Genomic DNA, 26038 nt, shown 5'->3' on the forward strand with positions numbered 1-26038 from the left:
GGTTTACAGAGTGAGTTCCAGGACACAGAGAAACCCTGTCTCAAAAAAACAAAAAAAGAAAGAGAGACAGAGACAGACAGACAGACAGAGAGAGCAAGAATAAAACCACAGCCTGTGGGAGTCTTTTCTCATTCAAATCACCAAGATTCTGGAGTTTTCTGAGATCTCCCATGAACTTTCCCGTTTCTGAGTTCTTTAATGATTCAAGCAGGGTTGCTTTTTACAAATTAGCACCACTTCTCTGGTTAGACCACCTCATCTCCAGGGCTGAGCTTGAAATAACTGTCTGCAAGCCGAGGTTAGAAACCCAGAACCCAGGCTCCCTGCATGTGTAAGGGAGCATGTGTGTCTGTGTGTCCACCAACAGTGTTAGACCTGTGCCCACGCTACTGTAGGGTACGTTGTAAAGGCCATCCCTCCATTGGATGGGGCTAGAATGTTACTGCCGCACATCTTTTTACCTGGTCGGTACATATTTTCCCCCACAAAGCAGCCTTTTCCCACCACCCCCTTTAGACCTCCTTCCCCTACTTACCTATACCCCCAGCTTCTAGACTGTTTCACAGAGAGGCTATTTCAGAACATTCTATCCATGCGTCTGGTGCTCTGTATGTGTGTTGGGGGTGAAGGGACAATGGGGCTGAATCCTGCTGCCCAGGAACCTGAAGCCCAGGCCTTCCTGTGCACATGGTCTGCATCACTCCGTAGCTACGAGGCCTTAACACATTATAAAATTACTTTAAGGTTTGACTCCAAGCGGATTGTCCAGCAGCTGCGAGCCTGTGGCGTTTTAGAAACGATTCGCATCAGTGCCCAGAGCTACCCTTCCAGGTAGGTTGTTGTAATTGAGGGCACAGAGAAGCCACTAGAGGGGACCACACCCATTGGTAGAAAGCTTATTTGGGGGGAGGGGACTCAAGACTTTTATCTGTTGCAGACTTGGTTGAGTTAAACAGGAACTGGATGCCCTTTGTGGGAGATGACTGTCTGTAGCGGGCAGATACCGAAAGTAATGGCTTTTTCTGACATTAGAAAGTTGCTTTACAAGATTTCTGAGGAACACTGAGTTTAAGTTTTTGTTTACCCGATAGGTGGTAGTCATCCTTTTGTTTCCCCAAACAGAGTCCAGCCCTAGCTGAGCCCAGGCTGTCCTTTAAGACACCATCAATGGCACGGCCTTTTAGGGGGTCCACTTCGGACCTTGTTCAAGTGTTTGTTAAGAACAGAGGGTGTAGTGGCAATATTTTTGCATGCTTTGCATTTTGTAAGGTGCAATATTGAGGGAGAGGGACAGGTGAGAAATACCCATCTTTCTTTACTGTGACAAAAATCCCCAAGGAGACAAGGGAGATGTGTTTATTTTGGCTTATGGTAGTAAAGGTTGTAGTCCATTGATGGCTATTTGGCACTGTTGCTTCTGGGAACAGCATCATGGTAAAGGGTACATGTGGACCACAGTGGCTCACCTCACTGATGGCAGGAGGCAGTCAGAGGAATAAGAAGTAGCCAAGGACAAAGCCACACCTACAGTGAGCTACTGCTTCCAACTCAGCCCTGTATCCTTCCTAGTTTCCAACCCCTCCCCAATAGCATCAAATTCAGACTCCATCCTTGGGCTTATCCATTCATTAGGCCAGAACCCTCACGATTCAGTCTCTTTCAATAGTCTCACCTCCGAACACTGCACTAAGGACCTAGCCTTCCACATCTGAGTCTTTGGGAAATAAGCAATGTCCAAACTGGACATAAGCGCTGTGTGCATCTCAGAAGCTACCAGCAGCTCAGGCCCCCATCCTCAGCTGCTGCTGCTGATCCCAGCTGACTTGTTAGAATAGGAGCTGAGGAGGGTCAGAGGGAGGGAGGATTGGTTAAACCATTTCATAGAGAAGGTACACATGCTGGGTGGTCTTGGTGGCGACACAGAGATGGTCACCAGAGCAGACTTCACCACGCCCCCTGTGAGAGCAGGGAATAGGGGCCAGCACAGCCTACTGCATGAAGAGCCTCCTCCCTGATATACCTGCCCGGTTCCCTCCGATTTTGCAGGTGGACATACCTCGAGTTCTATAGTCGCTATGGCATCCTCATGACCCAGCAGGAGCTGTCCCTCAGTGATAAGAAGGAGGTGTGCAAGGTGGTTCTGCACAGGCTCATCCAGGTTGGTCTTGCCTGTTGGGCTCTTTCCAGAAGTGTGACACTCAAACGTATCCCTTTGTGTGCTAGTAAGATAGTAGCAGTCACATCCCCTGAGGTAAGATCCCTTAACAGCAGGCATCTCCTGTGGAGATTCAAACCCTGGAGTCCACAGCTATCCCCCCATGATCTAATACCATCCTCTGTGGGTCAGGGTCACTGGACATGGTCAGATGAGGTGGTAACCCAGCAGAGTGGTCAAGTTGCTCAGCATGAATTGTGATTCCTGCTGAGGTGATGAGTTAGGACAGAAAGGAGATGACGAGCTATGACAGTCAGGACATGGAATAGGGGTGTGAAGATGGCAAGCTATGATGCCCAGGAAATGGGAAGGGGGCTTCAACCCAAAACCAAGACAGAAAAACAATATTCACCTTGAAGTAGAAGTTTCTAGATTGTGATTCTGTTTTTCTCTGCCTTGTGCATATGTAATACCAATGATTTTAGAATCTTTTGACTCTCTCAAGTTGAAAAAAAACAAAGTTTATTTTGTAGTTATATCTTTCTTCTCTTCCAGGATTCTAACCAGTACCAGTTTGGTAGAACCAAAATTTTCTTCAGAGCAGGACAAGTGGCTTACTTAGAGAAACTCCGCCTGGATAAACTGAGACAGGATTGTATTATGATCCAGAAACACGTGCGAGGCTGGCTGCAGAGGAGGAAGTTCCTCAGGGAGAGACAGGCTGCCCTGACAATCCAACGGTACTTCCGGGGTCAGCAGACAGTGAGGTAAGGGAGCGAGGAAGGAGGCACTGGGGTTACACCAGTGACTTCCCAGGTCAACAAACAGTGGGGTGTGCTGAACCCGTGGAGAGCAATTAGGTCATAGGGCTTTGGCTGTCATTGTACCCACGAGGAGGAGCAGCCGAGGACAAGGCCCCTTCTCCTGATCCAGGGACACAGGTGTGAGTCAGAAGTCCCCACCAGTGACCATGAACCTGGATGTGAGATGGGCCTGTCCTGGGTGCCAGCTCTTCCCAGGCTAGGACACTTTCCTTTTTTCTACAATATAATATAGAGATTATTTCATGGTTGTTTTACTTATATTTCTTAGTCATTCATAAATCTCCCTCCTCATGGATTCCTCCTCCTCCATACATTCTGAAGAGAAGAATTCCCTTACTTCCTTACTTTAGGCAGACGTTACATTTTTCCTGTGTGAAGCCAGATAATAACTACTGAAGGCCTTAACAGTTCATGACCTCTGATTCAAATTCTACCATTATAGCCTAAAAACAGGCACATTATTCTGTTTTCCGTAGCTGTAAGAAAGAGCCTGAGGCCCGACTCTTTATAAAGAAAAGGGATTTGTTCAGACCACAGTTTTGGAGTATGGGTTGTTTTGGCCTCTGATAATGGCCTCTATTGTTATGATACAGTGTGACCGAGAAAGTAGCCAGAAACAGCCACGTGGAAGAGGGACCGTGTGCATGGGGCTTCCTCTGGGTATATAAGTCCACTGTCTTCAGGTGTGGTGGTATGTCCTGTAATCCTAACACTCAGGAGACTAAGTCAGGAGAAGGCTGGATTTGAGGCCAGGCTGGGCTGCCTAATGAATACTAGGCCAGTCAAGACTTCAGAGCAAAATAGGTAAGTAGATAAGGGCTGTAGGTGAGAGTGCTTGCTGCAGGTGTAGCAATTAAGAACAGTTTGTATCCAAGCAGCATATAAAAACAGCTGGGCTTGTCCACACATGCCTGTAACCAGGAAGGCGAGAGGACGGCTGGGGCTTGCTGGCCACCAGCCTGGCTTCAGGTTCAGCAAGAGACCTTGTCTCAAGTGAGTAAGGCAGAGAGTGAGAGTGGGGCATCACATTCTCTGGCTTCCATGTACGCGTGCGCCACACACCTCTGCATATGCACCATAAAAAAAAACATAAAAAGATACATTTTAAGATAAAAAGGATAAAACCCACTCCTCCTTGCCTCTGACTCATATGGAGCTATTCAGAGGCCACGTCACCAAGCCACCCCTTACAATCACACTACAAGCAGGGTCAAATGTCCAGCTTGTGAACTTTCCGGAGACTCACCAGAGGCCAGCTCCAGGTTGTACCGCTGAGGCCTGATGGGCTCCGCCGCAGCCGATTTGACCTTCAGATCATAGTCTGCCAGCTCCAGATCTGCAGCTTCCAACCCATCTTCCACAAATGGACAGATGAGCAAACGGGGTTTGCCCAGGCACTGTCTCGTCATCACAGTCTCTGTGGGCCTGCGCTGTGCGCCTGTGCACACATGAGCACCTGGGCATTAACTGGCCCAAGCAGACACCATGTAGGGGATTTCACATGGCTCTTCAGTGCCACACTGAGGTCAGGGTAGACACAGACAGGCCTGAAGTTGCATCAGGATCTGATGGTAGAGATGTAAGAACCTAAGAACCACCCACCCCTGCCACTGAAAGGCGCAACCCACTCTCTGGTTCATGGTGAAGGCTGAGGCTCTGGCCACCCGCTCACACTGCCATCTCTTCACCCAAGGAAGGCCATCACTGCCACTGCTTTGAAGGAGGCCTGGGCGGCCATCATCCTCCAGAAGTATTGCCGAGGCTACCTGGTCCGTAACCTGTACCAGCTGATCCGTGTGGCCACCATCACCATCCAGGCACACACCAGGGGCTTCCTAGCCAGGAGGCGGTACCGGAAGGTATGGAGTGGACTTAGGCTGCTGTTCTTCACTGTTTCTTCCTCAGTGCAGGGGTTCTGGTGAGAGAGGTGTCCTCACTGTCCTGGGGGTTTGCCTGAGAGGTTGCTTTAAAAGTCTGGGATGAAGGCTCAGTGGGTCAATGTCAATGATGGGAGACTCCTGGTCTGCACTGTGCGAGTGCTCCAGGGCTGGCTTTCCCAGTGATGAAGGACCTGCAGAGAGAAACAGGAGGTCTGGCTGACATTTCACTGAGCTCCCTCTCCAGTTGTTGCAGGAGCACAAGGCAGTGATCCTGCAGAAGTATGCGAGGGCCTGGCTGGCCCGGCGCAGATTCCAGAACATCCGCAGGTTCGTGCTCAACATTCAGCTGACTTACAGGGTCCAGCGCTTGCAGAAGAAGCTGGAGGATCAGGTAGGCATCCATATGCGTGTGTGTGTGTGTGTGTGTGTGTGTGTGTGTGTGTGTGTGCGTGTATATGCATGTGTGCATGTGCATCTGTGTGTGTGCATGCGTGTGTGTGTGTGTGTGTGTGTGTGTGTGTGTGTGCACGCGCGCATGTGTATGCATGTGTGCATGTGCATCTGTGTGCGTGCATGTTCATATATGTAGGGTGTATATGTAAGTGCACACACATGTGTGTGCATGTTTGACCACTCTATTCTTTTTGAAGCAAGAACTGTCAGTCAAACCCAGAGCTCATTCACATTGCCAGAAACCCCTACTAGGCAGCTTTCTCTAGGAACCCCCTGGCTCTACCTTCCAAGGCTGGAATTACAGGCATGCCACCATGCCCACTTGGCATTTTTGTGGATTCTGGAAACCCAAAGCACTTTGACTTTGGAGGCAGCCCTCTTCCCCCTGCCTTTACCTGCCTTCTGTGAGTCTATCTTGACCTACTAAGTGCACCAGCTGTGCTGCCAAAAACCCACCTCATGGCCGCTGGAGCTACCCAAGTTCTCTCTTAAGAAGTCCTTTGGGTTTTTTTTTTTGTTTGTTTTTGTTTTCAAGTAGTCATATCCTGGGTCCGTGGATGAGGGTACGGCATAAGGTTTTTGAGAGTAACTCAACTCAGCCTTGAGCATTAAAGTTGTGGAGTCCCAGAAGCAGACAGGCCACATGGGACGAGAGTCACCAGCTCAGAGAGAATCCCCCTCAGTCAGTTCTCTGTGAAGAGACTAAATGTCACTAGTGGTAAAGGTGACTATTGTTGACAGATGCCACCTCGGAGTGTGAGGCATGGATGCAGCAGCTGTTTCACTCTGACCTAACCTCTGACCTCCGCGTCTTTCTCTAGAACAGAGAGAACCACGGGCTGGTGGAGAAGCTGACCAGCCTGGCCGCTCTGCGGGTTGGCGATCTGGAAAAGGTTCAGAAGCTGGAAGCAGAGCTGGAAAAGGCAGCTACCCACCGGCACAGCTATGAAGAGAAGGGCCGCAGATACAGGGACACAGTGGAGGAGGTCAGGAGAGCACCACACGAGGGGCGGGGTCCACCTTCCTGTTGCTGCAGCGTAGGCAGATGGTGCCTGTGCCTCAATAAAGCAGGGCTTCACAGCACTGACAAGGGAGCCCAGAGGGCTGGACCCTGAGGAGGGGGTCAGCTTCCTTCCCTGTCCGCCTTTACAAGCTGACACAGACCCAAGGAGCACAGCTGGCTGATTCCTCTTCCCTCTGTCACTTGTCCACCTGCATGAGCCCTGGGGGCCTCCTTTCCCTGATCTGTGACTCAGGGTTTGGGGAAGATTTTTCTCTCTTGTGGTCTAGTGAGAAATCCCAGCATCCTTGATGAACATCCTAACTTAGCTGCTGGCTAGTTGTGCAGCTTGGCCGAGTCACTGACCCTCTGAACTTTAGTTTTCTCATGTTTGAAATAGAAATGACCAAAGGGGGCTGGAAAAAGATTTACGGGTAAAGTTTTCATGTGAAATCATTTAGCCAGTGTCCACCATGGGCCCCCCACAGGCATGAACGGGTGCATTCTAGCATTTTCTAACAGAGTTTCTTTCGTTACTGTCTGTTCTCCTGTGCCTTCCAAAGTCTTGAGGCTCCCACATCTGTAGCCATAAGTCCCTGAGTGCTTCCCTATGGCTTCTCTGTGACCTAGTGCACGGGGGTGCCCATACTGCTGCTGTGGCCCTTGCTGGCTCTGCCAGTCATGGCCATCACTACCAAAGGGTCCACACTTCCAGTTCTGCAGGCCTATCATCAAGAAAGGCTGAAATAACAGACTGTGCCCTGTTCCCCTTCTTTCTGAGTCACAGCAGTCTCAAAATGTGAATCCACCGTGTGTTGTGAACTAAGATGTTAATTAATAAACTACCCTGGGTACCCAGAGCTCGGGAGAGGCCTGAGACACTCCTTGGACTTGGGCTCTTCTCCCAGATGTCAGCTGTCAGTCATGGCTGGGGAGATGTGAGGACTGATGTCTGATTTGAAGTCCCCTTGGGTCCCTGATTCTGTGACTGATACAGACTGTTAATACTGGCTGAGCCAAGCATATGTGATTGAAGACTTCAGCACAGAGCTTGTCACCCGGGGCCAGTGTCAGGGACTTATCATGGTCTCCTCCTGTCCCTTCCCTTCACTAGAGGTTGTCAAAGCTGCAGAAGCACAATGCAGAGCTGGAGCTGCAGAGAGAGCGAGCAGAGCAGATGCTGCAAGAGAAGTCTGAGGAGCTAAAAGGTAGCCAGTGCTGGGTGTCACTCAGCACTGTGGGTACAACGGGGTCTCCGGTGTGTAATTGGTACATCATGCATCAGGGGGACAAGTGTGTATAAAAGGTGTGCATTTCACCCTGTCTGTGCCTCATAACCAGCGGCCCGGAGTGACCTCATAACCCACAGAAGAGAGTGTGAGTATGTAGTGTATTGTATGTTTGTGTGTACAGTTGTTCATATGTGTATGAGTGGGTGAGACTTTGAGTGTATATGAGAATTATGTGTAAGAGTGTGTGAGTGTATGAGAACTTGTAAGAGTGGGTGTGTAAGAGTGTTCATGAGCCTTCATGAGTAACTATGTGGAGATGTGTGTATGAGTGTGTGTGTCTTATGGGTGTATGTATGAGTGTATGCAAGTGTGTAAGAGTCTCATGAGTGGCTTGAGGGACCTTGCCTATGCTCGGACCCAGCATGTAGACTAAAGGGGCACCAGGCCTGGGGTGCAGGGCTGAGTGGAGGAGCAGTCCAAGGTGGAGGGGAGGTAGTCGGTGCCTCTAGGCCAGGTTGGGACAGGACTTCCTGCAAGAAGGCTCACCCTGACTGTGGTCCAGGCTTTGGAGCCCTCTGGAGTCAGGGAGGAGTAGAGATGTTGAGGAGGAACCTGGAACCTGGGCAGGGAGGGGCTCACCCCACTGAAATGCTTTTTATTATACCACCCTTGAGTGGTTGCTTTGTGGAAGGGGGGGCATCTAACTTCTTTAAGTGAAGTTTTCCATAACATTTAAATTCTCAGAAATTTATCTGAGAAACTGCCTATTCGGTACCAGTAGCATGTCTGGGTGGATACTTTTAGTAGAGTTGTTATTTTTAAAGCCCCTAACCTACTTCTCTAGTTTATGAGAATAAACTATGAGAAGACTCTCCTGTTCCCTTGCCTTGAGTCTCCTCAGTAACAAACCCTCCAAGGTGGTTCTGAAGTGTGAGAGAGACACTTAAGTCGTTGTCTTGCAGGATTGTTTCAAAGACTGTTCTCTGTCCACAGAAAAAATGGACAAGCTCACCAGGCAGCTGTTTGATGATGTGCAGAAAGAAGAACAGCAAAGACTGTAAGAAATGCTTGCCTCGAGCTACCATGACCCTCACTCAGCTGGTCCATCCCTTCCCTTTCTCCTTTTCTCTCCCTCCCTTCTCTCCCCTTTTTCCTTTCCCTCCCCTCCCCTTCCCCTTCTCTCCCCCCTTCCCTTTCTTTCCCTTGTCTTCCCTTGTCTTGTCTTGTCTTTTCTTTGTTTATGACATGATCCCAGGTATCACTGGCTAGCCTTGAACCTCCTACATAGCCAAGGATGCCCTTGAACCTCTGACCCACCGCCTCCCTCTCTGTGCAGTACAACTGCTGGTTTATGCATTGCTGGGAGCGGATCCTAGGGCTTTGGGCTCACTAGGCAAGTCCTCCATCAACAGAGCTATGTTCCCATCCACTCTCTGCTCTTTTCTGGTTTGCTTCTCAACTTGCAGCTAATATAATCCAGATCCTGGCAGGTAAGGTATGGATGTTTTTAAGAAGTCGGATTTTTAGACTTTCAGGGCCTTTTCTACAGTGTACAGCCTCAAATGATGCCCATGCTCTGAACTGTCCATAGCGCTCCGGCTGATGGATCCTCACTGGTCCCATGGCCTTTGTTTGGATCAGGCCCCTTCCGATCGATCTCAATTATAAACCATCCGCTAATTCTCAGAGATTCCAGTCTGGGCTCCTTTTCTCAGAAGGAGTCCATGCTTTATAGATCTAAGTCAGAATGATGGAGAGATGTGGAATGTTCTTGGGAGACAGAATCTCAGGGAAGCCTGGGGCGATGAGGTACTGCTTCCCAATGCAGTTAGCAGAAGACCATGGTCTAGGCAAGCCGGTGGGTAAGGAAACTTCCAAAGATGGAGGAGCCAGCTGCACAGGTAGCCCTGAGCTCCTATGTCTTCTCCTGCCTGAGCGAGGCTGTGCAGGCCTCTCAAGTGAGCAAAGCTGTGTCTGCCTTAGGCCTCCTCACAGCTCCATTTGGCCCCTGGTCATCTATCTGTGTATGCTTGGTCCCTGCACAATCCTCAGAGGCACAAGCTACTTGCAGACTCAGCAGGTTCAGGCTTCGGATCTGAGGTTTGTTGTGCCTCAGGCTCCAGGTTTAGTTTGGGTTTTGGTTTTTACTGGCATCTTGAGAATACTGTAGTCGGTTTTGGGAGGGGGAGGTGTGTTAGAAAGATTAAAGGTTTATTAATATCTACAAAAAGAGATGAAACAGAAGTCTTTGCAGAGCATGGGTCTCTTCCTCAAAGTCTCCTCTTTGGGCTATTGGAGCAAATAAATCAAGGCTCTGGGTCAACATCCCAGCAGTGTGAGAGACTGCAGGAAGCTCACAGAGCCCCTGGGGCTGCCTCAGTTCTGACCAGACCCTGTAGAATAAGCAAAGTTTGTCTGTGTCATGTGTCTCTTTATAGTTGTCGTCTTAGTTCATCACTACCTGTTCAATTCATCAACAAGGAATTCAGTTTCCACGTACTTTGGGGCACCTGGCTTTTGCCGAAATACATTCTAAAATTCTTAAAACATGGACTGGAAAGATGGCTCCATAGTTAAGAGTGCTTGCTGAGCAACCAGAATCAATTCCCAGCACTTATGTAAGCTGGGTGTCCAAAGATACCTGTATCTCTAACTCAGAGGGGTGTGGCGCCCTCTTCTGGCCTCTGTGTGCAAAGGTGCAAGCATCGGGGTTCACTTCTGCATACACTTACACAGACACCTGCTTTCACACATAGAGACATGTAGACACAGACAGACAGACAGACAGACAGGCAGACAGACAGACAGACGATGGATGATTTTTAAATTTCTTGGAAGGCAAGACCCCTGGATATAGAAATGGTCCTTATCTGAAGCTTGGGGCCAGAAGGGTTTTGGTTTCAGTTTTCCATATTTTGGAGACTTGGTGTAGACATCACTAAGAGAATACCCCTCCTCCTGCAGTCCCAAACCCTAAATGTTTCAAAGATGGAAACTTCTCATTATCACACTGGTGGTGTAGTTCTGGATTTTACCATTTCTGATTTAATTTGGGGGTTTGGGATGCTCCACCCGTATTTTTTAAGGCCTTAATCAGACCTTGAGGGTGGATTTCTGAGAACTTAGAAGGGCCAGCACTTGACAGAATATGCCAGGTCTTTGCTGGGGGACATACATCCCACCCAGGGAACAATATGGCCCCCAGGCATGGCTTTGAGATCGCAACACTCCAGCACCTAGTGTGACTTGAAGTCCAGCCTCTCTGTCCTGTGCTCTGTGATCTTCATAGAGTTTCTCACACTGGGTGATCTAAGACATGGATTTTAGACTAAGAGAACAGGAAGCTGGCTACAGCGATGGCCCCAGTGGGTCCTAACACACCTCTTCCTTTGGTGTGGAGGTAGCTCCTCAATTTTTTCATAATATTGTATATTGTCTTGTTCAAAGACTATAAGAACAATTCTAAGTTAGATTTTCTCCTTTTACCATCTAGAGTTCTTGAAAAAGGTTTTGAGCTGAAAACACAAGCCTATGAGAAACAGATAGAGTCTCTGAGAGAAGAGATTAAAGCCCTCAAGGACGAGAGGTCGCAACTGCATCACCAGCTGGAGGAGGGACAGGTCACCTCTGACCGCCTGAAGGGGGAGGTGGCCCGCCTAAGCAAGCAGGCAAAGGTGTGTGCTGCCTTCTAGCTCCTCCAGAGATGCCCTTGATCTTCACAGAAACAGTAGAAATGCAGAGATTTGGGTACAGAGGGACCCCAGTGGGCTGTTCTTTTGTTAAGAGATTTATTAACACCAAAGAGGGGTTCTAAAGAGAGCTCAGAAGAGGCGTTGCTAGGGAACCCCTTCTTACAGATTCAGGCAAAATGAGGAGGATGGGTAGCCTGTACCCAGGTTATCCTGGATTCCTGGGTGGCAGGGGAGGAGGTATTGGTTCAGCCCTTTAGCTAAGTAAGATGTGTCCATCATACAGGAGGTGCCCCCTGTAACTCTGTCTTGCTAGGGTGTTTGGAAACAACCTTTGGGGAAGTGAGAGTCTGAGTCACAGAGGGTGCTCTCCTTTCTAGCCCCATCTTACTTTAACATCTATATATTCCCAAGGGATCAGACAACAGGAGCATCCATACAGACTGAAGGCACACAGCACCCGGGTACTCAGTTCTCTCCGTCCCAGCCTCTGGGCTGTCTGAAAATGTATTTCATATTTGAAAAGTCAGGTTCTAACACTCTAAGATTGTAACTATACAGTTACTTAAATAGATTGACTAAAAGAATACTACCTATTTAAGTTATAAATTCAGGTGAACCCTTATTGTTTATCATATTATAAACTTATGAATTCTTGTACTGAAGTGAAATTGTTGCTATCCACCATTTACACTGTTACATGAAAATTCACATGGGTGATCAGGAGGACTTCAGGTCTGGGGATGCAGCCTGATTAGTAGACTGCCTTTTTAGCACACAGGAGGCTCCAGCTTTGACTCCCAGAGCACCAAAGTCAGAAACAGTGTCGCACTTCTGTAATCCTAGCATGTGGGTGCTGGGAATCAAGCCCATGCCCTTTGGAAGAGCAGCCAGTGCTCTTAACTGTAGGGCCATCTCTCCAGGCTGATCTTAAATCGGGGGAACTGTGAGCCTGCACTTGGAGGGAGGCACCAGTAGATGTCACTCTCTTCCTCTGATGCTTTAAGAGGTCTGGTTTTCAGAGCTCTTGAAGGTCATTGTCAAGCTCTCTGTGATGCGATCTGAAGAAAATAAGGAAGTGTAAACATTACCTGAAATATGTAAAGAACCAAGAAAAGAACCAAGGCTTCAGCCTGGGCAGTCCTGTGAGCTTGACACATGATCCCAAATGTGTCATTTAACCTTCAGTTCATTTTCTAATCGATGCGGGCTCAGCTTGTTCCACTCACTTCGAGGCCTGCTAGGAGGACTAGGTGTCGAAGTGGAGCACTAGTATTTGATCCCCTCCCTCTCTGAATTGGGAGCTAGAACCTGTCAATACTCCGAATAACAATATTTGAGGAGGGCTTTTTACCCCTGCTACCCCTGAGAATATCTCTATCTGTCTTAGCTACAAAATATGAAAAATACCTTCCTCGAGATGAACTTGCAGAGTGAACAGAGGTGGATGCAGCCCCTTTAACAAGCAGAGATGCTCATGGGAAACTGTCCCTGGTGGTCTTCCCAGGCTGCTTAGCCTCCCCTGCCTCTGTGACAAAACGCCTCCTAGCAATGTACCTTCGCCTTCCGACCTGCAGTTTTACCCGTCTTGCCCTCTGCCTGTCTCATGGCAAACTTGTGATTGTTTCCTTCCGTTACAACAGGGAAGCTCATTCCTGCATCCAGGTAGGCCTGCAAACAGTTGCACAGTTGAGCTGCTTCAGGGCAAGATGTGAGGCTGTGAGAGTAGATAAGATTCCTGCTAGGAAGCCGCATGGAGGCGGGAGGCCACCATATGCTCTGTGACGGGGTGTGCCCTTGCCTGATGAGAAGTGTAACGGCTGTTTTCTCTGCACTGGATCTGTTTGCGGCTCTGATTTAGACCATCTCTGAGTTTGAGAAGGAGATAGAGCTGCTGCAAGCCCAGAAGATAGATGTGGAAAAGCACGTGCAGTCACAGAAACGGGAGATGAGAGGTACCAGGGGCATGGACTGGTTACTGGGTAGTCTGGGCAGCTTGCTAGTTGGATACCTAAGAGGGTGGCCAGCTGGTAGGCCGTAGAAACAACTGCAGAGATGCCATGGGGGTGAAGTCATGCCCAAATTCAATGTCTGCTGCTCTCTCTTTCCTTCTAGAACGGATGTCAGAGGTCACCAAGCAGCTTTTGGAGAGCTATGACATCGAAGATGTTAGAAGCAGGTAATCGATTTTACATTATCAGACATTTACAAATGTAAAACAGATTGGAGGCATGACTCGGCAAAGTGTTAACATGTGAGTGTGATCCCAAGAGTCCGTGCATTTCAGAAGAAGACTCACATGCGTGTAACCCACCAATGGGGAGGTAGAGACAGAAGAATCCCTGCACTTACCGAGAAGCTAGTGTAGCCTACTCAGTGAGGTCCAGGCCACTGAGAGACCCTGCTTCAAAATGGTCTTGGGGGTTGGAAAGACAGATGGTTTCGTGGGTAAGAGTGCTTGCTGCTCCTGCCGAGATCAGGTCCCTGCAGCCATGTCAGGTGACTCACAATCACCTGCAACTCCAGCTTCAAAGGGCATCTGATGCTGTGTTCAGGTCTCCACCAGCATCTACACACACACTCATACACACACACTCACACACACATGCACATTCACACACACACACTTATACACATGCACACTCACACATGCATGTGCACACTCACACCTACACACATGCACACACACTTACATACATGCACACTCACACACCTACACATATGCACACACACACAATGTGCACCCACACACATGCACACTTATGCACACTTACACATATGCACACTCACTCACTCACACACAATCTTTTATATAGCAAGGTGAACCACCCTGTAGGGACGACATACACAAGCCATGTAAAGGTGGGCAAGGCTTCTTTGCTCTCTTTCTTTGCTCTCCAGGCTCTCTGTGGAAGATCTGGAACATTTAAATGAAGATGGAGAACTTTGGTTTGCCTACGAAGGACTAAAGAAAGCAACTCGGTTAGACATTCCCTTGGGATTCTGGTGTGTTTGTTTGGCTTGGTTTGGTTTTCCAGAGACAATACAATGTTGAGAAGTTCACCTTGCCTAGAATTGACACGTGAAGTAAATTCTTATGGTAGAAGTGTCTAATAACCCCTAGAAAGACTCCTCTGAAAATGCAGTCGTTTGCCTAGTGAGGAGGCCTAGTGTTTGCTAACAACTGGTTACAGGGCTGGGGATTTGGCTCAGTTAATAAGAATGCTTGCCTGGTATGCATAAAACTCTGATTTCTACCCCTCACACTGAATAAATGGGGTGTTATGAGGCACACCCAGAACTCCAGCACCTGGAAATCAAAAAGATGGAGAAAACCAAGAATATTCTTAACTACCTAAGAAGTTTGAGGCTAGCCTGGGCTAAAGACCCTATATCAAAAAGCAAACAAAATCTGTCCTGGAGAAATGGCCAGTTGTTAACTGCTCTTGCAAAGGACCCAGGTCTGTTAGATTCCCGACACCCACGTGGCTGCTTACAACCATCTATAACCCCAGCTCCAGGGGGTCTGATGCCCTCTTCTGGCCTCCACAGGCTTTGCACACCCATGCGAGTTCTCGTATATCCCTTCACTAGCTCATGCAGCCTCCCCATTGATAGCTTACATCACTGTGTGGTGACACAGCAGGGTCCCCAAAGGCTCACATTGGACCCCGTCTTGCACACTCAGTGAATCCTCCAGATGTGTAGAGACACATAATCACAACCGTATCACACAGAATAGAGGGTTTCGACTACTAACTGTAAGAACATAACTGAACTACTTCTAAAATGAAACGCCTTTGTCATAACTGTGTTAACACTGCACACTGTTTTTGAACGGTGACTGAGGGTCTTTGATTACCGATCCTCGTTCCCTCCATCTCTGTAAAAGCATTGTCAGTTTTAGGTCCTGAGGCTGAAATGCTGACCCTAGCTTTCTCAGCTGCTGCAACACAGAGACCACGGCTTCAGTCCTCCACCCTTCCTTTTTTTTTTTTTAATGTGTTAATTTTTTTATATTTTTATTAGGTATTTTCCTCATTTACATTTCCAATGCTATCCCAAAAGTCCCCCATATCCTCCCCCTCCCTACTCCCCTACCCACCCACTCCCACTTTTTGGCCCTGGCGTTCCCCTGTACTGGGGCATATAAAGTTTGCAAGTCTAATGGGCCTCTCTTTCCAGTGATGGCCGACTAGGCCATCTTCTGATACATATGCAGCTAGAGTCAAGAGCTCCGGGGTACTGGTTAGTTCATAATGTTGTTGCACCTATAGGGTTGCAGATCCCTTTAGCTCCTTGGGTACTTTCTCTATCTCCTCCATTGGGGGCCCTGTGATCCATCCAATAGCTGACTGCTTCCACCCTTCCTTTAACAGAGTTCTGGAGAGCCATTTCCAGTCTCAGAAGGATTGCTATGAAAAAGAGATTGAAGGTCTGAACTTCAAAGTCGTGCACCTGAGCCAAGAGATCAACCACCTGCAGAAGCTGTTCAGAGAAGAGACAGACATCAACGAAAGTATCCGGCATGAAGTCACCAGGCTGACATCAGAAAACATGGTATGGCCTCTCCACAGCCTGCTTGTCACCATTGTCCCAGAGACATTATTCACTGGTGGAGCAAAAAATCAATTCTCAGCAGCCAAACAACTCATTTTAACTAATTCTCTAGCGACAAATAACTAGGTCAGAAGATAACTCTATATAATGTCCCCAGGTTAGAAAACACTCAGGTTTGCGAGTGTTTGATTACCATGTGGTGGGTGCAAATTGTGTGAATGAGCTTTCTATGTTTAGCTCTAGCTCCAAATGCCTGTAAAGGAACGAAAAGCAGATCAAAGCAAACATGTGGCTCTTGAGGGGGGCATGGTCATGTCAGGCCATCTGTTCATCCCCCAGATGTCCCTGAGTTGTTCCCTTCTTCTTGTGTTTATCTGGTCCTTTCTTCTCATTTGCACCTGCTTTCAGGATACACACACTCATAATGTTTTCCAGATACAAACAAACAAACACATACAGACACAATCCTTTCAAGATACACGCACACATATGCACACAATGCTTTCAGGATCTACACAATGTTTTCAAGATACTCACACAGACACACAATGCTTTCAGGATACACACATACACATGCTTTCTTATCCACGGTGCCTTGCGGTCACCGTCCCATCCATTTCTTTGTGATTGATGGGTCTTCTCAAAGGTCATTAACCACTTTCTTCCACATGTCCTTCTTCATTTTCTCTGCAGCCACTACTTTCTGTTATGTGCTTCTCAGCAACCTGTGGCAATGCTGGCTACTCCCCTGCCTCTGAGATTGCAGAGGATCACACTCGCTGTGGCTACTTCTTCCGTCTCACTATCTGCTGTGGCTTTGCTTCTTTCCTCCTTCTCTGGCCAAACCATAAGTTGGGACATCCCCGGGGCGTCTACAGGAGCTGGAACTGTGCTGCAGTCAAAGGCCTTCGTAGGATGTGTATTCCTGGGATAAACCTTGATGAGGAACCAACAGTGAGGTATTCTGTGTGTTTGGGCCTCAGAGGCCTGTTTAAACTTAAGAGAACAGAAAGAAGAAAAAAAAAGCAACTCTTTTTATCTGGCTGGGTGTGGAAGGGATGAATATTCAAAAAGATACACAACAAAGGAGAATGGAGAGCCCCGGACGACTCCAGCTGCAGAGTGTTCTGAGATAGTGTGCCGTCCTCTTCCAGGTGAGATGGCACTGCCAGGACCTGGAGCAGCTCAGCACAAGGCACCCTTCCCTTCCCACAATGCACCTCTTTCCTTCCCAGGATAGCCATGTGAGAACTGCTCTCTCTGAGCATGCTGGGATTTCTTGAGACCACTACAAAGGTCTTCAGATGAAGGGGGAGGGGATGGAATGTCAACGAATCCCAGTGTCTCCGCTGGCCTCTCACACAGCCCATGTACTCCACACGCTGAACAAGGAGATGGGTGTCTTGGAGAGCATAAACATTCAGGCTCAAGCATTAATTAATCTCTCTCCTCTGAAGATGATCCCAGACTTTAAGCAGCAGATTTCAGAGCTGGAGAGGCAGAAGCAGGATCTTGAATCCCGCCTGAAGGAGCAGGCTGAGAAGATAGAAGGTAATGTGAGTTATCCTGGTTCCGTTTACAGACCCCAGCAACTAGGAAATGCAGCTAACACAGAGTTAAGCTGCGAAAAAAATTCAGAAATCTAGATGTTATTCCTTTAGATATAAAATGTTATTCCTTTTTAATTTTTAATTTTTTAAAATTTTATGTATATGAGTACACTGTAGCTGTCTTCAGACACACCAGAAGAGGTCATCCGATCTCATTACAGATGGTTGTGAGCCACCATGTGGTTGCTGGGAATTGAACTCAGGATCTCTGGAAGAGCAGTCAGTGCTCTTAACCACCGAGCCATCAAAATGTTATTCTTAAATAATGATTTATTTAAAAAAAATACCTAAATACTCCAGCTGCATATATAACAGAGAATGGCCTTGTCCGACATCAAGGAGAGGAGAAGCCCTTGGTCCTGTGATGGCTCGATGCCCCAGTGTAGGGGAATGCCAGGACAGGGAAGTGGGAGTAGGTGGGTTGGTAAGCAGGGGGAGGGGAGATGGGCTAGGGGGGTTTCAGAGGGGAAATGAGGAAAGGGGATAACATTTGAAATGTAAATAAAGAAAAGATCTAATAAAAATAAAAGGGAAAAAAAAAACAAAAGCAAAAACCCAAACCTCATTCAGACCAAACAAAACATAACTGACTGGATAGGGATTAGAACCTTAGATCTGTGAAAATAATGGCAACCCCAAATTAGAGCCCAAATCATGGCTGACCACAGCACCGACAGGTTTCTCATAATAGGAAAGCTGGAAGAGCCGTTCAGCCACCTGAACCGAATCCGAGAAGAGGAGAGAATGCAGGGCAGGTAAGTGTTCTGGTGGGAACTGGACAGGCCACTTCCATCTGCGCCAATCACCAACAGAAGGGTGCTCACACCCATTCCCAGAGCGCCTCATCCCTTCCTCAGGGCCGTGGAAGCACAGAGTGAGATGCATCCAGAAGGGAAGGAGAGGCTGGTGGGTGCGATCCACGAACCGCATGAAGCCATCAAGTTCCCAAAGAAGCAACCAGAAGCTGAGGAGGAAGTCGAGAGTATTCTCCAACAAGAAGCGTCCCGGCTCTCTTTGGAAAAGAGGGTAAGAGAAGTTATGATTGGCTGCCTGTATGGGGGTGTTGCTGAGCGAGAGATGGGTTCTGAAGGAGCCACCATCAGTAAGTGAAACAACTGTAGACCAAAAAGGCCTTCTGTCAGAGCACTGTGTCCTTATCTCAGGCAGGTGGTTGTGATGACAAACACTCAGCCGTAGAGCGATTGCCACCCCCACCCCCCAGGTCTGCACAGTCAGGGCATTATGGTGAAGGTCTGAAGACCCAGCACTCGGAAGGTGGAGGCAGGAGAATCAGAACTAAAGGCAACCCTGAACAGCCAGCTCTACATGAGACCCTGGTGAAAAGAAAACAGGAAAACAGAAAACAAAACAAAACAAAACAAGCAGTCACTTTCAGAGCTGAAACACTCTATGACCTTTATAAGAGATGTTTCTGGGTGCCAGGAACCAGTGTTAACACTCTTAGGGTTTAAGTCAAACCCAGGATAGGCTAGGCCACCTCTTCACTTGAAAGGAAAGGGAAAGCCACACCCAAGCCTCAGGACAGCCTCTCTGGCGCCCTCTTCTGACATCCAAAGAGCACATTTCCCAGGCTCTTATATTTTTAAAGTCTGTGTTGGACATTAATTCGTAATCAAGGAATATAGATCAAGATGTACGATATCCATAGAGTAGAAAGTTGTAAACAGATACTAACCATATGAAAATATTGTTATGTGGAAGTATCAGAAATAAAATACCACGTCTTGTGTAATTCCCTTGGTTCAGAGTGTCTAGAATAGACAAACCGACAGCCACAGGAAATTGTTGACTACAGAAAGACTAGAGGGTGGCAGCTAAAGGCTATAGTGTTTTAATTTTTTTGAATTAGGTTTTTATGTTTCTTATTTAAGATTTCTATTGCTGTGATGAAAAAAAAACCAAAACAAACAAACAAACAACTTAGGCTTATGTCAGTTCACATTCCACATCACAGGCCGTCAGGGAGGGGAGTCAGGGCAGAAACTCAAGGCAGAAACTGAAGCAGAGGCCATGGAAGAGCATTGCTTGCTGGCTTTTTGCTGGTGGTTTGCTCAGCACACTTTTTTATATCATCCAGGACTCCCTGCTCAGGGATGTTAAAACCTACAATGGGGTGAGCCCTCCCACGTAAATCATTAATCAAGTGGAGTTCCCACAGTCCAGTCTGGAGGGGACATTTTCTCAATTGAGGTTCTCTCCTCTGAGATAACTCTAGCCTATGTTAAGTTAGCAAAAAACTAACAAGGACTCTCTCTCTCTCTCTCTCTCTCTCTCTCTCTCTCTCTGTGTGTGTGTGTGTGTGTGTGTGTGTGTGTGTGTGTGTGTGTGTGTACAACTTGCAGGACCCACTATGTGGGTACTGGGGATTGAACTCAGCATCAGTCTTGGAGACAAGCCCCTTGACCCCCTGAGCTAACCCAGATGTCGTGTTCTTTGGGAGTCTTCTTTAGTGTCCTTTAGGGGTGCGTTGGAAACATCTAGAGCTGGCTAATACAGAAAACAACTGCTGTGCAAATCATGTGTGTGAATGAGTTTTACATGTGAAATAGGGCTCCATAAAACCATTAACAAAACCGAAGCCAAAGAGGCTTCCAATAAAAGCCCTTGCTTCTTTGGGTTTCTGCAGGATCTCGAGGAAGAGTTAGACATGAAGGACAGAATGATTAGAAGGCTACAAGATCAAGTCAAGACTCTGACCAAGACGACTGAGAAAGGTAAGGGGGGATAGCCTCATTGTTTAGAGCTCTTAGGTAAGGCGCTGTGTACGGAAGTGTGTGAGCACTGCCTTGTCCAAAGCCCACAAAGCCCAATGGAAGGAGGCTCAGGGTCAGGCTTAGGACCTAGGGATGAGCTGAAGAGCCTTCGAGGCATCAAAGCTCACCGCGTCCGACACCACATGCTCTCATTTCCAGAGACAACCACAAACAAATACGTTCTTCACCTCCTCGGGTAGCTCCATACTTTCAAAATGAAATTGTAATGGAGTATCCAATGAATCATTTTGAAGACTACACAGATAGCGGATCTCTGAGTATCCCAATGTCTGTTAGCAGAGATAAACAGAAAGGAAGAAGGCAGACATGGCACCTCAGCTGAATGGTGTGTGTAGCCATAAGACCCAAGGAAAGGAGCCTTCCTTCCCTCTGCCTTGGAGTCCATGTCCGAGCCAGTGTTCTGCTCTCATCTCCTGCTCTTCACACTTCCCAGCACAGGCTGCACCTAAAACCATCTCTTTCTTTTCCCATGCTCGTTCCTTTGAAGAGCTCCTTTATTCGTAGGAAGTCCACATTAATCTTACATTTGAAATAGAGGCAGACACAGCCACTGTCCTGTAAATGCTTCAACTGAGTAGAGACTCTTTCCTCTTCAGGAATAGATGTTCCGTGCCAATCTGCCCCATGAGAGCAGGACCAGGTCTGGGTATCCTGTCCTTTATGGCTCTACTGTTGGGACTGGTGAATGGATGAATTCATGGGTAGATAATGGACTGATGGATGAATGGACGATGGGTGGATAGACGGATGGTGTGTGGATAGAAGATGACAGATGGATGATAGGGGATGGATGGATGGGTGAAAGGTGAATGGGTGGATGGATGGAAGATAGATGAAGGATGGATAGATGAATGGAACCTTGAGCTACATTCTCTGAATAATGCCTACCCAAACCCACATCTAACCCTCACTTCTTTTCCTAAGCCCCAGATTCAGTTTGTCTCTTTGACTATTTTTTTTTTCAACTCAATACATTTCAGGCAAAATCTTTTCTGCCTGTATCAGTTATCCATTATTATGTAACACATTTCCCCCCAAACTTAGCAGTCCAACATTAATACCACTACATCTGTGATTATATGGCTCCTATATCTTCACTATGAATCCGGGAAGTGTGGTTTCTGTGTATGTAGCTGACCGTTTGCCTCTGTCTGCAGCCAACCATGTGCACCTGCCCTCGGGATCCAGGGAGTACCTGGGGATGCTGGAATACAAGAAAGAAGATGAGGGGAAGCTCATTCAAAACCTCATTCTTGGTAGTCGAACTCAGATGGCATCAAACTCAGATGGCATCGAACTCAGATGGCATTGAACTCAGATGGCTCTGCTATGCTTTCTCTCTGAGAACTTGAATCTCAGTTCCAGAGTCCTGGGCAGGGCTGGCCTTTCTCTTCTCTCTTCTTTCATGGCTTCTTCCCTAGCTTGAAGCTTCCTAGCTTTAGCGCTAACATACCCAGCTATTCTTGGTTGAGGGAGAGGGGTTTTGCATTTGCAAACCACAGCAGTACATTGCTTGCCTCTGCTTACACTAGAAACTGGTGTGAGGACTGCCAGTGTCCTTTGGGGAACCAAAATGGTCCTCAGCTGAGAGCTACTGCCCCAACTTTCTCCCAGGTAATGGTAGGGTCAGGATGGAAGACACAGCTCCTGACCCTGGGCATGGCTGGGCACTCCTATAATCCCAGCACTCAAGGGCAGAGGCAAGCAGATCTCTGAGATTGAGGCTAGCCTGGTCTACAGAGCAAGTTCCAGAATGGGCCGAGCTACACAGAGAAACCCTGCGTCAACACCCCTCTGTCCCAATAAAAAAGTATTGTGCTATTGATTACATTTAAATTCTTGTTAACAAAATGCCTGATAGATACAAATGGAAGAAAGATTTGTTTTGGCATGAGGGACCAGCTGAGTTCCTGGTGCTACAAGTGTATGGTGAAACCTGTGCACATCACGGAAACAGAGGCATCCCCAGGGAACCAGGGCCTTCTTTAAAGGCCCACCTTTAATGATCTAATTTCACTAGCTAGGTACCAGTCTCCCCAAATAGCACCACTAGTTGGGAAACAAATATTCAAAGCCTAAGTTTATAAGGGACGTTTCCGTTTCAAACCCTAACACCACTCAACCCACGCTGACACAGAAGAGACCTCTTCTCTGCAGTTGTCTGATCTCTGCCACAGGAAGATGCTGTTTTCCCTTCACGCTTCCCTGCAAGGTCTCCTTCTTCATCTCTGCTCTTTCTCTCTGACATCTTTCTTTAAGATACTAGCTTATTTATTTAATGTGTGTGAGGGTCTACCTGCATGTATATATTTATGTATGTGCACCATGTGCAGTCTTCGTGTTCATGGAGTCCAGAAAAGGGTTTCAGATTCCTTGGAAGTGGAGATAACAGATGGTTGTGAGCCACCATGTGGTTGCTGGGAACTGAACTGGGTTCTCTGTAAGAGCAGCCAGTGCTCTTAACCCCTGAGCACTTCTCCAGTCCCTCTCTGACGTCTCCCTGTCTCTTCTGCCGTACTGCTGGTCACTAGTGTCTCTATTCAAGACAGCTTCTGGTGACTTCCATCCTTATCAAAGGGATTGGAATGAGATGCCTAGGACTTGGGTTCCTTTCTTATACTGGGGAATCCAATGTCTAGAGCCTCCTCACTAGAGAAAATTACAACTTCTTTCTCCTATCTGGACTCTTAAATATGGGGTCACTTTACAAATAAGGTGTGAAGGGAGCCAGTAGCCCCCATCTACTTTAGCCAAATAAGAACCCAGATTGAGTTTCTCTGAGAGAAGACACATCTATGCTTTCAGGCTCCGCCCAAGCACAGAAAGGTCAGGAGCCCAACCCCTCCCACCCTCCCTCCCAGCAACCTCCACCAGCAGTCCTAGGAGGGGGGCTCCCCAGTGGCTGAGAGCTTGTTTCTTTCTGCTGCAGACCTGAAGCCCCGAGGTGTGGTGGTGAACATGATCCCAGGGCTGCCAGCTCACATCCTGTTCATGTGCGTGCGATACGCGGACTCCCTAAACGACGCCAACATGCTCAAATCCCTCATGAACAGTGCTATTAACGGCATCAAGCATGTGGTTAAGGTAGGGGTAGCCTTGGATGTGGGTCCTTGGTATAGTGTCTGATTGGGAAATAGTTCTGGGAAATGACCAACACCCAGTCTTTGTCTGCCCTTGGCCTCTGACCTTTGGAGAGCCGTGTGAGTCCCTAAAGAAGCGGGGCCACTAAGGAAAGACATATGGGCGAGCTTCTGCCAGGGGGCCTCAAAGACTTACAGAGAGAACACAGCCTAGTAGTTACCATCCTCGCTCTTCCACCCCCTCATGTGTGAGGGATATGTGCTCTATCTGTGTAGCAGTAAGGGAAATGGGAAACTGAAAAATTATTCATGTCTTTTATCGGCAAGTATATTATTCTCCTTCCTAAAACATTATTATTATTCGTGCTGGGGAGAGAGCTCAGTGGTTAAGAACTCTGGCCACTCTTACAGAGGTCCTTGGTTTGATTCCCATACCCCACATGGTGGCTCATAACCATCCATAGCTCCAGGTGTAGGGGATCTAATGCCCTCTTTTAGACACACATGCAAACAACACACACACACACACACACACACACACACACACACACACACACACACACTTTTTAAATGAAAACCTTATGGTTACGGTTTTTCCTAGTCCAGAAAAGAAGACCCATGTGTTCATTAAGTCGGTGACTTTGTAAAGTTCAGTACAATAGCTGAGACCCCCTCCCGTCCCACCACACCCCCACAGGCAGTTTGTTGAAGAAGATGGAGAGCCTTCTTGTACATCCCTTAATGATTCATCCAGCTTGAAGGGCGGCCCTACTCCACACAGCTACATTGGGCCCAGGCTCTATTCAGCCTGCTGAATGTCACTCCCTAGCTGTGTTCATCAGAATGACCAGGCAGCTAGACCACCCGCAACTGGCTGCTCTGTGGGAAGGGAGCCACATGCCCCTGGCACACAGATCACCAGTTACCAGCTAAGTTAGTTCTTCTGTTTAACACAGGGTTTCAGTGTGTAATCCCGGACTGGCCTCAGACTTAGAGACCTACCAGCCTCTGCCTCCCTCCCCTAAGTGCTGGGATTAAAGGTGTGTGCGGCTACACCCACCCAACATTCTCTTCTCTTGTCTAAGGAACATTTTGAAGATTTGGAGATGCTGTCCTTCTGGCTTTCCAACACTTGCCATTTTCTTAACTGCCTGAAGCAGTACAGCGGAGAAGAGGTAGGGAGCATGTCTGTCCTGCTGATGGCCTCCTGGGACCACCTCCTGATCTGGCTCACCGAGGCACACAGTGGCTACCATGATGCTCTGCTCCCACTCCTCACAGCCTCTATGCCAGCTAGCTTGCTGGCCTCTTCACCCAGGAGGCCAATCTGCCTATCACCTGTTAGGTGCCTAAATGTTACTACATGCTAGAGACTCCAAGAAGTTCAGGCCTTGGTCTTAGTATAAGGTTTTGATCAATAAGCTTTCAGATCCTCAGGAGATGAGATCGCCTTTTTTCCTCCTGAAGGGGACATTCTGTGGATTTCAGTATGATGAAACAAAATGTAACCCCTGGTTCATCATGCTAACTGTTCTCTCTAAAGGACTCTATTCTCCCACGACCCATAAGTCGATGACGCCTGCACTCCAACCCTCTAGGAACTGATATCATAAAGGTGTTCTTTAAGCTTCACAAGGGGTATTTTTCATTGAATTGGAGTAACCAAGTGGCTTTTAGGGTGTTTTATGCCACATGAGAAGCCAGGGCAAATACTGGGTGTCTTCCTCTGTAGCTCCTGCTCCAGGGACAGTGTTGTGACTCTAGGTGTGACTGACTAAGATCATACAATAAATCGCTATCATTTAAAAGCAAACACTAAGTTTTAAGTTGTGGCATTACCCTAGATGCTGATTATAGCATCTTTAGTATAGACAGTATCTCAGTTTCCTTCCTGCCCACAGCACTCTGATGTTTGTGCTCCAATTACTTCCAGGAATTCATGAAGTATAACAGCCCACAGCAGAATAAGAACTGCTTGAACAATTTTGATCTTACAGAATACAGACAGATTCTCAGTGATGTGGCCATACGGATTTATCATCAGTTCATCATTGTGATGGAAAACAACCTCCAGCCGATAATAGGTAAGAAGAGAATAGGACCGAGAGATTCTTCTATCGTAATATCGAAGCTGTTTGTTTTGAGACAGAGTCTCCTATGTCCTCAGCTGGCCTTGAACTTGATATGTAACTATAGCCAAGGAAGGTCTTGAACTCATGATTCTTCTGCCTGTATTTCCTAAGAGCAGGGATTTCAGGTATATGCCATCATGCCTGGTTTTGCTTGGGACTGGGAATCAAACCAAGGCTTCATGCAGAGTAGGCAAGCATTCTACCAACTGAGCTACAATCCCAGCCCAAGAGACTTTTAAAAATAGAAACTGCGTGTGTGGTATATGTGCTTATGGATAACATAGCTCAAAAAACTAAGAAGAAGTAATCACCATAAATGTCTACCTTTCAATTCTTAGCTTGCTTAAAATGACTCTATAAATCCTAGTACATAGTTGACCTTTTTCTTTGTATAAGTATGCCTTTTTCCTGAAGAAAACCCTATGGAGAAGTTACACTATTTATTTTATGTGCTGTGTGGTTTCTTATGTGGCTGTACCAAATATTTTTTGAAATCCGCAAATCCCACTCACATTTGTGTATAATTTACTCCACTCTGTAAAACTTAAATATCTTGGGGTTTGATGACTCCAGACCCCGACCTACTTGCTGTTAGTTAGCAGCTCTCTTTCCCATGAGAACCACTGTT

General features: G+C 47.5%; 1 protein-coding gene across 10 annotated transcripts in view; it reads left to right on the plus strand.

Moving 5' to 3' along the window:
* Myo5c (myosin VC) overlaps positions 1-26038 on the plus strand; it is a 75517-nt gene that overhangs the window by 38830 nt on the left and 10649 nt on the right. For 4 of the 10 annotated variants that reach the window (XM_006510937.4, XM_011242693.3, XM_006510935.4 and 1 more), the window contains exons 17-37: positions 745-831; positions 2047-2158; positions 2711-2922; positions 4673-4838; positions 5104-5250; positions 6134-6298; positions 7427-7520; positions 8538-8601; positions 11038-11218; positions 13095-13188; positions 13349-13412; positions 14135-14215; positions 15613-15793; positions 17251-17344; positions 18095-18158; positions 18240-18429; positions 20051-20138; positions 21356-21454; positions 23128-23282; positions 24364-24453; positions 25212-25362. In XM_006510937.4, the coding sequence (XP_006511000.1) occupies positions 745-831; positions 2047-2158; positions 2711-2922; positions 4673-4838; positions 5104-5250; positions 6134-6298; positions 7427-7520; positions 8538-8601; positions 11038-11218; positions 13095-13188; positions 13349-13412; positions 14135-14215; positions 15613-15793; positions 17251-17344; positions 18095-18158; positions 18240-18429; positions 20051-20138; positions 21356-21454; positions 23128-23282; positions 24364-24453; positions 25212-25362 (2579 nt within the window). Of the gene's footprint in view, positions 1-744; positions 832-2046; positions 2159-2710; positions 2923-4672; positions 4839-5103; positions 5251-6133; positions 6299-7426; positions 7521-8537; positions 8602-11037; positions 11219-13094; positions 13189-13348; positions 13413-14134; positions 14216-15612; positions 15794-16486; positions 17345-18080; positions 18159-18239; positions 18430-20050; positions 20139-21355; positions 21455-23127; positions 23283-24363; positions 24454-25211; positions 25363-26038 lie in introns of those variants that run through there. The other 6 variants (XR_379407.4, NM_001081322.1, XR_001778835.2 and 3 more) reach the window with 6 other exon arrangements.

The sequence above is a fragment of the Mus musculus genome, chromosome 9 (genome assembly GCF_000001635.26).
Source record: "Mus musculus strain C57BL/6J chromosome 9, GRCm38.p6 C57BL/6J".
Taxonomy (NCBI): Eukaryota; Metazoa; Chordata; class Mammalia; order Rodentia; family Muridae; genus Mus; species Mus musculus.